At 46.8% G+C, this 12153-nt stretch overlaps 1 protein-coding gene across 1 annotated transcript in view; it reads left to right on the top strand.

Annotated features, from left to right (window-relative positions):
* Positions 1-1004: 1004 nt before the first annotated feature.
* The window catches only part of LOC126106177 (luciferin sulfotransferase-like), a 61895-nt gene continuing 50746 nt past the window's right edge, over positions 1005-12153 (top strand). The window contains exon 1 of the mRNA XM_049912415.1: positions 1005-1206. Within this exon, the coding sequence (XP_049768372.1) occupies positions 1005-1206 (202 nt within the window). The remainder of the gene's footprint in view (positions 1207-12153) is intronic.

The raw sequence follows: 12153 nt of genomic DNA, 5'->3' as shown, positions 1-12153 counted from the left end.
CCTCCTCCACACACCGTATTGTGGCTGCTGTTACTGAAAAGAGGTCGCAGCAGATGGGACTTCAGATCGCGTCCATCGCAGCAGGGAGATAGGGAAAGTAATGTCTGACAGGTGGCGAAATGGAAACGACAGTGAAAATCGGATGAAGCTTTGCACAGATGTGTTTGGAAGTGTCTGTAGTACGCCTGTCGATCGCGTCATGTCGCTGTTTTTAGTTCTGGGCACACAGTGAACATGTGAAGATGCCTACAACAGTAGTGTCCCCCGCCAAGTATGGGCGCCTGCTGTGACGTTTCGCCTGATTTCATGCAACCCCACATGACATTCCTGTCATGCATTTCTTCTTCATCACAATTCTCGACTGTACACTGCAGGGGCAGTGAGGACACTACTGTAATGCTTTCGACGGAAAGTGTTTGATCACCTACCATACAATCCGGACATGGCTGCCTCTGACTTTCATCTCTGCTCACATGAACAGCTGCCTATGAAGACAAGATTTTAGCACCGAGAACGAACTGTAGATCAGCGTAGAGAGTTGGCAGGAAAGTCAGGCCAGTGGTCTTCCATGACGAGGGTATTAGAAAGTTGGTACAAGGCTACGACAAATGTCTAAGGTGGGGCGCCGACTATATAGCAAAGTAGATGAAGGTGTAACAAACTATTCGAAAATTTTTGATTTTTACTGTGGTTTCCAGTTCGCCACCGTTTTGACGTGTTCTTCCCTCAAACGACCAAGAATTGTAATACAAACACAGAACGTTTCTAACTAACCTATGCATTTTGATAGAAAACTGTTAGATTGCGGCTTCCAAAATCTACGCTAAGTTTCTAGTGATTGAGCTATTAACGTTTCTTTAGAATATCCCAATTCTAGAATCTGCAATCCTCATTGCTGAACGTACTTCTGATGTCATTGTTATCTGTGACGAACTGAGCGTGTAAGTGCCATGACTTAATCGCACATTTTCTTTTCTTTCCACAGATCTACCCACAACGCAGCCATGGCACCCACCGCGGAGTTCCTGTCTTCGCCACGCGTGAAGAGCTTCAACCAAAATATGAATAATGTCTACGATAAAGGCCTGGTGAAAATCACCCCTTCAAACTGTACGCTGCCCGTGGAGTTCATGGAAGACGTGCAGGCGATCCTGGATTTCGAGGTTAAACCAGACGACGTGTGGCTGGTCACGTTTCCGAAGTGCGGTGAGCGGCGATGTCGTGTTAACATTTCCTGTAGTGCGTCTGTAGTCTAGGAGACTTACAGACAGACTACTTCTCACACCCGAGTAAAACTGTGTGCCGGTCCGAGACTCGAACTCGGGACCTTTGCCTTTCGCAGGTGAGTGCTCTACGAACTGAACTACCAGAGTTCAGGTAGCTCGAATGGAACAGCACTGCGAAAGGCAAATTTCGCGGGTTCGAGTCTCGGTCCTGCACACAGTTTCAATCGACCAGGAGGTTTCAGATCAGTGCACAATGAATACGCATCTATACAGGGTGGAATACTCTCTTTCAAATTCTAAAGGTGGCAGGGCTAAAATACAGGGAGCGAAAGGCTATTTACAATTGGTACAGAAACCAGAAGGCAGTTATAAGAGGCGAGGGGCATGAAAAAATGGCTGGCTCTGAGCACTATGGGACTCAACATCTTAGGTCATAAGTCCCCTAGAACTTAGAACTACTTAAACCTAACTAACCTAAGGACATCACGCACACCCATGCCCGAGGCAGGATTCGAACCTGCGACCGTAGCAGTCCCGCGGTTCCGGACTGCAGCGCCAGAACCGCACGGCCACCGCGGCCGGCGGGGGCATGAAAGGAAAGCAGTGGTTGGGAAGGGAGTGAGACAGGGTTGTAGCCTTTCCCAGATGTTATTCAGTCTGTATATTGAGGAAGCAGTAAAGGAAACAAAACAAAAATTCGGAGTATGAATTAAAATCCACGGAGAAGAAATAAAAACTTTGAGGTTCGCTGATGACATTGTAATTCTGTCAGAGATAGCAAAGAACTTGGAAGAGCAGTTGAACGGAATGGACAGTGTCTTGAAGGGAGGATACAAGATGAACATCAACAAAAGCAAAACGAGGATAATGGAATGCAGTCGAATTAACTCGGGTGATGCTGAGGGAATTAGTTTAGGAAATGAGGCACTTAAAGTAGCAAAGGAGTTTTGCTAGTTGGGGAGCAAAATAACTGATGATGGTCGAAGTAGAGAGGATATAAAATGTAGACTGGCAAAGGCAAGGAAAGCGTTTCTGAAGAAGAGAAATTTGTTAACATCGAGTACAGATTTAAGTGTCAGGAAGTCGTTTCTGAAAGTATTTGTGTGGAGTGTAGCCCTGCATGGAAGTGAAACATGGACGATAAATAGTTTGGACAAGAAGAGAATAGAAGCTTTTGAAATGTGGTGCTACAGAAGAATGCAGAAGATTAGATGAGTGGATCACATAACTAATGAGGAAGTACTGAATAGAATTGGGGAGAAGAGGAGTTTGTGGCACAACTTGACTAGAAGAAGGGACCGGTTGGTAGGACATGTTCTGAGACATCGAGGGATCACAAATTTAGTATTGGAGGGCAGCGTGGAGGGTAAAAATCGCAGAGGGAGACCAAGAGATGAATACACTAAGCAGATTCAGAAGGATGTAGGCTGCAGTAAGTACTGGAAGATCAAGAATCTTGCACAGGATAGGGCAGCATGGAGAGCTGCATCAAACGAGCCTCAGGACTGAAAACAACAACAACAACAACACAGGGTGCTCCATTGATCGTGACAGGGCCAAATATCTCACGAAATAAGCGTCAAACGAAAAAACTACAAAGAACGAAACTTGTCTACCTTGAAGGGGGAAACCAGATGGCGCTATGGTTGGCCCGCTAGATGGCGCTGCCATAGGTCAAACGGATATCAACTGCGTTTTTTAAAATAGGAACCCCCATTTTTATTACATGTTCGGGCAGTACGTAAAGAAATATGAATGTTTTAGGTGGACCCTTTTTTTCGCTTTTGGATAGATGGCGCTGTAGTAGTCACAAACATATGGCTCACAATTTTAGACCAACAGTTGGGAACAGGTAGGTTTTTTAAATTAAAATACAGAACGTAGATATGTTTGACCATGTTATTTCGGTTGTTCCAATGTGATACACGTACCTTTGTGAACTTATCATTTCTGAGAACGCATGCTGTTACGGCGTGATTACCTGTAAATACCACATTAATGCAATAAATGCTCAAAATGATGTCTGTCAACCTCAATGCATTTGGCAATACGTGTAACGACATTCCTCTCAACAGCGAGTAGTTCGCCTTCCGTAATGTTCGCACCTGCATTGACAATGGGCTGACGCATGTTGTCAGGCGTTGTCGGTGGATCACGACAGCAAATATCCTTCAACTTTTCCCATAGAAAGAAATCCGGGGACGTCACATCCGGTGAACGTGCGGGCCATGGTATGGCGCTTCGACGACCAATCCACCTGCCATGAAATATGCTATTCATTACCGCTTCAACCGCACGCGAGCTATGAGCTGGACATCCATCATGTTGGAAGTACATCGCCATTCTGTCATGCAGTGAAACATCTTGTAGTAACATCGGTAGAACATTACATAGGAAATCAGCATACATTGCACCATTTATATTGCCATCGATAAAATGGGGGCCAATGATTTTTCCTCACATAATGTCTCACCATACATTAACCCGGCAAGGTCGCAGATGTTCCACTTGTCGCAGCCATCGTGGATTTTCCGTTGCCAATAGCGCATATTATGCCGGTTTTCGTTACCGCTGTTGGTGAATGACGCTTCGTCGCTAAATAGAACGCGTGCAAAAAATCTGTCATCGTCCCGTAATTTCTCTTGTGCCCAGTGGCAGAACTGTACACGACGTTCAAAGTCGTCGCCATGCAGTTCCTGGTGCATAGAAATATGGAACGGGTGCAATCTATGTTGGTGTAGCATTCTCAACACCGACGTTTTTTAGATTCCCGATTCTCGCGCAATTTGTCTGCTACTGATGTGCGGATTAGCCGCGACAGCAGCTAAAACACCTACTTGGGCCTCATCATTTGTTGCAGGTCGTGGTTGACGTTTCACATGTAGCTCCACACTTCCTGTTTCCTTAAATAACGTAACTATCCGGCGAACAGTCCGGACACTTGGATGATGTCGTCCAGGATAGCGAGCAGCATACATAGCACACGCCCGATGGGCATTGTGATCACAATAGCCATATATCAATACGACATCGACCTTTACCGCAATTGGTAAACGGTCCATTTTAACACGGGTAATGTATCACGAAGCAAATAACGTCCACATTGGCGGAATGTTATGTGATACCACGTACGTATAGCTTTGTGACTATTACAGCGCCATCTGTCACAAAGCGAAAAAAGTGATCCAACTAAAACATTCATATTTCTTTTCTTACTACACGAGTATGCAATAAAAATGGGAATTCCTATTTTAAAAAAACGCAGTTGATATCCGTTCGACCTATGGCAGCGCCATCTAGCGGGTCAACCATAGCGCCATCTGGTTTCCCCCTTCAAGCTAGACGAGTTTCGTTCTTTGTAGTTTTTTCGTTTGATACTTATTTCGTGAGATATTTGGCCCGGTCACTATCAATGGACCCCCCTGTATATCTCTTCTAACTCACCAGTGCGTGCTGCGGCCATTCAAGATATTTCTGAGTAAGTAATGTACCAGAGGTGATGATTTTGCCTTAGCCCCCTTAAGATTTTCCTATCATATAGAGCTTTCTGAGAATTTTATGGCACTCAGCCGGGGAATCATTATTTCTCTTTCTGATATTTCTAATGGAAACGTAACAGCCATTAAAGTAAAGAAGAAGAAAAAGAATCCGCAACGACTGACTACTTTTACAGTTCATTTATGTGGTCAGTAACTACCTACTGGTTCCGAGCTCTCGTGGCTCACCTTTAGTGTGGTACTTGCATTTAATGCTACTGGGATAGTTAAGGTATTGATATCCAGCATCCACATTCGTAGTGGAAGTCGGTAACTCGCTACTATGCCGTGGTGCTGAACGCGGAGGCATGCCGGTTCGCTTCCTGGTCATCATCATCATCATCATCATCATTTAAGACTGATTATGCCTTTCAGCGTTCAGTCTGGAGCATAGCCCCCCTTATACAGTTCCTCCATGATCCCCTATTCAGTGCTAACATTGGTGCCTGATGTTAAACCTATTACTTCAAAATCATTCTTAACCGAATCCAGGTACCTTCTCCTCGGTCTGCCCCGACTCCTCCTACCCTCTACTGCTGAATCCATGAGTCTCTTGGGTAACCTTGCTTCTCCCATGCGTGTAACATGACCCCACCATCTAAGCCTGTTCGCCCTGACTGCTACATCTATAGAGTGCATTCCCAGTTTTTCTTTGATTTCCTCATTGTGGATACCCTCCTGCCATTGTTCCCATCTACTAGTACCTGCAATCATCCTAGCTACTTTCATATCCGTAACCTCAACCTTGTTGATAAGGTAACCTGAATCCACCCAGCTTTCGCTCCCATACAACAAAGTTGGTCGAAAGATTGAACGGTGCACAGATAACTTAGTCTTGGTACTGACTTCCTTCTTGCAGAAGAGAGTAGATCGTAGCTGAGCGCTCACTGCATTAGCTTTGCTACACCTCGCTTTCAGTTCTTTCACTATGTTGGCATCCTGTGAGAATATGCATCCTAAGTACTTGAAACCGTCCACCTGTTCTAACTTTGTTCCTCCTATTTGGCACTCAGTCCGTTTATATTTCTTTCCCACTGACATTACTTTCGTTTTGGAGATGCTAATCTTCATACCATAGTCCTCACATTTCTGATCTAGCTCTGAAATATTACTTTGCAAACTTTCAATCGAATCTGCCATCACAACTAAGTCATCCGCATATGCAAGACTGCTTATTTTGTGTTCACATATCTTAATCTCACCCAGCCAGTCTATTGTTTTCAACATATGATCCATAAATAATATGAACAACAGTGGAGGCAGGTTGCAGCCTTGTCTTACCCCTGAAACTACTCTGAACCATGAACTCAATTTACCGTCAACTCTAACTGCTGCCTGACTATCCATGTAAAGACCTTTAGTTGCTTGCAAAAGTTTGCCTCCTATTCCATAATCTTGTAGAACAGACAATAACTTCCTCCTAGGAACCCGGTCATATGCCTTTTCTAGATCTATAAAGCATAGATACAATTCCCTGTTCCACTCATAACATTTCTCCATTATTTGCCGTAAGCTAAAGACCTGGTCCTGACAACCTCTAAGAGGCCTAAACCCACACTGATTTTCATCCAATTGGTCCTCAACTAATACTCGCACTTTCCTCTCAACAATACCTGAGAAGAAACTTCCTGGCAGATTAAAACTGTGTGCCCGACCGAGACTCGAACTCGGGACCTTCTGTAAAGTTTGGAAGGTAGGAGACGAGGTACTGGCAGAAGTAAAGCTGTGAGTACCGGGCGTGAGTCGTGCTTCGGTAGCTCAATTGGCAGAGCACTTGCCCGCGAAAGGCAAAGGTCCCGAGTTCGAGTCTCGGTCGGGCACACAGTTTTAATCTGCCAGGAAGTTTCATATCAGCGCACACTCCGCTGCAGAGTGAAAATCTCATTCTGAATACCTGAGAAGATTTTACCCACAACGCTGATTAAAGAGATACCTCTGTAGTTGTTACAATCTTTTCTGTTTCCATGTTTAAAGATTGGTGTGATTACTGCTTTTGTCCAGTCTGATGGAACCTGTCCCGACTCCCAGGCCATTTCAATTATCCTGTGTAGCCATTTAAGACCTGACATTCCACTGTATTTGATTAGTTGGTGGTGGATAAAATTTTTGCTGCCAAGGAGAGGAGAGGCGATGGTTCAGAATCCCTGATCGGCAGTATTTGCCTCCATGTCCTGGATTACAAATGCATCTGAGCGGATATTCCGTAAATCACGCTTCAGTGCCTCGCAGAGGGTTCATAGAACCACCTTCACAATTATCATTGCAATACCGAACAGCCCGCGGAAAGAAGGAATACCATTACTAGTTGCATTTCCATGAAGGTTTTCCTCCATTAATGAGTCTACAGAATAATAGTCACAGTTTCCGCTTCATAACGTCCACGTACGCTTCTTCGTAGAGCGTCACATTGCAAGTACGCGTTATTGTTATCATCATATCACCTCTTAATACATAACGTTATTATTCAGAAATTACTGTATTTCCACTGGATCTTAATCACGCGTGGAATCGAAGAATGGACCAAAAAGTGTCACTGGAAAACATTGTACAAGATGTGGATACCGTATAGTGTTCACTGGCAAACCCCACGTATAGATTCAGCCGCCTGTCGGAAGCAGTGTTCAATACTCCACGTACATTGACCCCTTCCCTTCCATATTTGGGAGAGTTGTGTTCTATGTGTGTTTGTGGAGCGTAGTGTTGGGTTTGCGCTGCTACGGATGAACGGAAGGGAAAGACTTGAAACCCTGTGGCAGCAAATAGTCTGGTCCTTTGGAATAGCAGCAAGTGGGTGACCGGGCTTAACATCCCCATCCGACAGACGGGTCACCACCAAACAGCGCACATGACCTCACTACATGGGGCACTTCAGAGAGCATCATTAACGTCGATATGCGGTAGGATTTTCGAACATTATTGCATTCGAACATTATGAATTACCTCGAAGACAACGGTCTATTAATACACAGTCAACACGGATTTAGGAAAACATCGTTCTTGTGAAACACAACAAGTTCTTTACTCACATGAGGTGTTAAGTGCTATTGACAAGAGATTGCAAATTGATTCCGTATTTCTAGATTTCCAGAAGTCGTTTGACACTACACCGCATCAGCGGCTTGTAGTGAAATTGCGTACTTATGGAATATCGTCTCAGTTGTGTGACTGTATTCGTGATATCTCTTCATTACGAGTAATGCAAACTGTGACATGGATCTTTGCTCGGTGATGCGATGGCTCGAAAGACGTTTGCCAGTGATAATGCTATGTGTATTTACCAGTGAAATACTGTATGTACAAGACTCTATTTCGTTGAGCACGCCTTTTTTTATGTGGTATGTTACAATACAGCATCACCGGTCTATGGCGGTCTAACTGTGTTGGTGAGGCAATAAATTTATCCACAGGGCAGTGACTGCGTCACTGCAATTCACTTTGGAGGTGTGGCGGTGGGACTTGTAGTCCCGTACCACCCTCTGACGGTGACAGTATTACACGAGTCAAGCAGAAAAATTTAGCCTAACGTGGGCGGGTGTGCTTGGAAAGTATTGGACGTAGAATGGGGGCTAGTCCCGCCAAATGATGCGTCCGTGGTGGGCGTGCCAGACCTATAGTTAGCCATGGTCGGAATCCGATTCCTCTAGGATGGTTAGGGGAACCGGATGTCGATGCCAGCGGCGTGGAAGTGTGGTCCCAACGTGGCGTAACCCATGGACAGTGTCCCGCAAGGCATCCACTTTCTCATAGAGGCGCCGCGCGTTGTTGCGTATGGTCGTCTTTAGGGGGACGATATCCGCTTCCTCGTGGAGAGTGACAATTCTCGTGAGTGACGGGGCGTGCAGGCTCCACGTGAGCACCTTGTTCTGCAGGCGCTGAAATGCCCGCATCCTGGTGACACTAATCGTGGCCCAAGCAGCAGATCCATACGTGAGGGCAGGCAGGATAACTGTTCGGTAAATGCGGAGCTTGGTGTGCAGGTTAAGTTCCCTACTGCGAAAGAGCGGGTACAAAGCCTTGGTTAGCTTTTGCCCCTTGTTGGTGACATACTCCGCATGACAGTGGAAGAGCAACTTGTGGTCCATCTGGACCCCGAGATAGGTGGTTGTCGGGGACCAGGGCACCTGCACACCTGCAATCGAGATATCGTGGCGGAGGACTGGGCGCCGTTTCGTGAAGTAAACTGCCGTAGTTTTGGCGGCATTGAGAGCTATTTTGTTTGTCCGGCACCAGGTGATAGTGGTGTCCACCTGTCGCTGGAGGAGGGCGACGAAGGCGTCAGTAATGCGGCCAGTGGTGTATAGTGCTGTGTCGTCAGCGTATTGTGCAAGGTGGCACTCGGGGATGACCAGCATATCATTCACATAGATATTAAAAAGGATGGGAGATAGCACCGATCCTTGCGGAGTGCCTGCCGACAATTGGCGAATGCCAGAACGCATTCCCCGTTGAGCCACTAGGAAAGTCCTGCCACGGAGGAAGTCATCCACGATCTTGACATAAATATCCGGTATAGGGGTCTGTGTCAGCATCTTGTGTACGAGGTTGTCTTGCCATATCTTGTCGTAGGCGTTTTGCAAGTCCAGAAAAACGGCGGTGTTGAAGCCTTTGCTGATGTGTTCAGTGATCCGTAGGACCTGAAGTTCAGCAGAGAGGTGCGAAGTGAATCCAAACTGTTCAGGACGGATCTTCCCAGCTGCCGCAAGAGGTTGGGAAAGTCGGTGAAGGATCACAGATTCTAGGACCTTCGCCATAGTGTTTAGGAGGCTGATGGGCCTGTTGTTGGTGGGGACTGTAGGGTCCTTGGACCTCTTGGGGATCGCAATCAGCTTGGCTTGTTTCCACTGAGGGGGGAAAAGGCCAGATGTGAGACAACAGTTTAAAATCTTGGTGAACAAGATGAGTGGTGTGCGGGGAAGGTGGCAAAGATGTTCATTTAAAATTCCGTCCAATCCAGGGGCCGACCGGCCACGTTTCCGTCGAAGGATGCGCTGAATTTCTGCCATGGACGTAAGAAGGGGAGCAGACTGGGGTGGGCGGTTGCGGAAAGCAGCAACAGCTGTCAGGACTTCATGTTCTTCCTGTAGTTCGTTCGGAAAAAGGTCCTGGACCAGAGGGCGGTTTTGGGCCTCGAACGCATCTGCCAGCGTTTCCACAATTTGCAGGGTATCATAAGACAAGCCCGCTGCTGTGCGAATAGGATGGGCAGTCGCTGGCTTAGAACGCCGCAGGGTGCGAATGACAGCCCAGTCACTTTTTTGGTGGAGTAGGAAAGTGGACATCCTGTCCTCCCACTGTTCAGACCTCCATTCGGCGAGCCGGTGGCTGAATTCTCGTTGGAGGCGTCTCATTTGGCGTTTGTCCTGAGGGTCACGAAACTGCTTCCACCTCCGGCGGTAGCGGTTCTTTTGCACCTTCAGCTCTCGTAACAGAGGGGGCAAGTCGTCCAGGGGTGTTAAATTTCGAGGTGCAGTGGAGGTGGAAAGTTTCACCGCTTTCTGTATTTTGGCGGTAAGGTAATCCACAGCACGGACTATATTGGCCGGTGTTGTCAAATGGAGGTCGTGTCGAGTGGTGTTATTAAGTACCCTGGCAAACTTGTCCCAATTGGTGAGGATCGCAGTGGAACGAACATCAAATGAAAGAGCGGCATTGGTGAGGTGCAAGAGTACTGGCTCATGGTCAGAGGCCAGTTCGTGGAGAACTTCCAGTGAAAACTGAGCGGGGGCCATAGACTGATAGTGCTAAAGTATCCTCCAGGTCAAGGAGGAGCCGGCCTTTGGGGTTAGACACGCGAGAATGACAAGCTGTGTGCTTGACATTGAGATCCGCCCCAATGATGAGCCTGTCGAAGGATGACAATGTGCGGAGGTCTGCTTCCTGCTTGTTTGGGCTCAAATACGCTGCTGCAAGGGTAATGGCACCAAGGCGTGTGGGGATGGTAACCGCTGTGGCCTCTATGTGTTCCATTGGCTCAAATGCGCTGCTGCAAGGGTAATGGCACCAGGGCGTGTGGGGATGGTGGCCGCTGTGGCCTCTATGTGTTCCATTGGCTGGCTGCTGCAAGAGTAATTCCATTGGCTGGCTGCTGCAAGGGTAATGGCACCAAGGCGTGTGGAGATGGTGACCGCTGTGGCCTCTATGTGTTCCATTGGCTGGAGAGTCTCTTGGGTATGGGCAGGAGCTTTGTTGAGGTATGCAGCTGTGCCTCCGCCACAGCGGTCGTGGCGGTAACTGTGGCCTCTATGTGTTCCATTGGCTGGCTGCTGCAAGGGTAATGGCACCAAGACGTGTGGAGATGGTGGCCGCTGTGTGTTCCATTGGCTGGAGGGTCTCTTGGGTATGGACAGGAGCTTTGTTGAGGTACGCACATGTGCCTCCGCCACGGCTGTCGTGGCGGTCAGAGCGGTAACACGACATGTTGCAAAGGCGGAAATCGTCTGCAGAAAATTGGTGTTTTTTTTTTTTTTTAATATGGACTTGTAGTCCGAGGTGATAGGTTGCAATACAGCATCACCGGTCTGTTGCGGTCTAACTGTGTTGGTGAGCCAGTAAATTTCCACTGTGCAGTGACTGCGTCACTGCAATTCACTTTGGAGGTGTGGCGGTGGGACTTGTAGTCCCGTACCACCCTCTGACGGTGATAGTACTACATGAGTCAGGCAGAATTTATTGCCTAACATGGGCCAGAAAATTGGTGTGAGGCCTCTCAGTTATAAATAGCCTGAATTATTGTTTTCGCCTGCAAGAGCGCAACATTGTACGAGGCGTGTTTTTTTAAGTAACTGCCGTTCTGAAATTAAAAAAAGACGTGCTAAGATATCACAATAATTTCATTTTTACATGAAAGCCTGTACCTTAATCGACGCACTGACGCCATTACAGTATGATTCTTCCTTGTTTACGTTGTGTACTGTGTGTTTAAGATGCATCCGATAATCGCGAGTCCCGCCGACTGTGAAGTACTGGCTGTTATAAGATTTCTTAGTACTAAAGGCCTAAAAGCGATCGATATTCATCGTGAGATCTGTGCAATTTACGGAGAAAACATTATGAGTGATGGAATGGTAAGAAAGTGGGTGAGAGCATTTAAAGGTGGCCGCACAAATGTGCATGATGAACAACGGAGTGGACGTCCTTCGGTCGTTAATGAAAGTTTGATGCAGGAAGTGGACAATGAGGTGAGAGAAAACAAGACGCTTTACGATTTACTCCTTGCGGGATGACTTTCCTAATGTTTCTCGTAGTGTTTTGTATGGCATTGTGACCGAGTACTTGAATTACCAAAAATTGTGCGCACGTTGGGTACCGAAAATGTTGACGGATATGCACAAAACCAAACGTTTAGACAGTGCATTGACTTTCCTTGAGCGGTACCAAAACGACGCTGATGA

This window comes from Schistocerca cancellata, chromosome 10 (genome assembly GCF_023864275.1).
Source record: "Schistocerca cancellata isolate TAMUIC-IGC-003103 chromosome 10, iqSchCanc2.1, whole genome shotgun sequence".
NCBI lineage: Eukaryota > Metazoa > Arthropoda > Insecta > Orthoptera > Acrididae > Schistocerca > Schistocerca cancellata.
The sequence above is the reverse complement of the archived record's forward strand: the minus strand, read 5'-3'. Positions and strand labels throughout refer to the sequence as shown.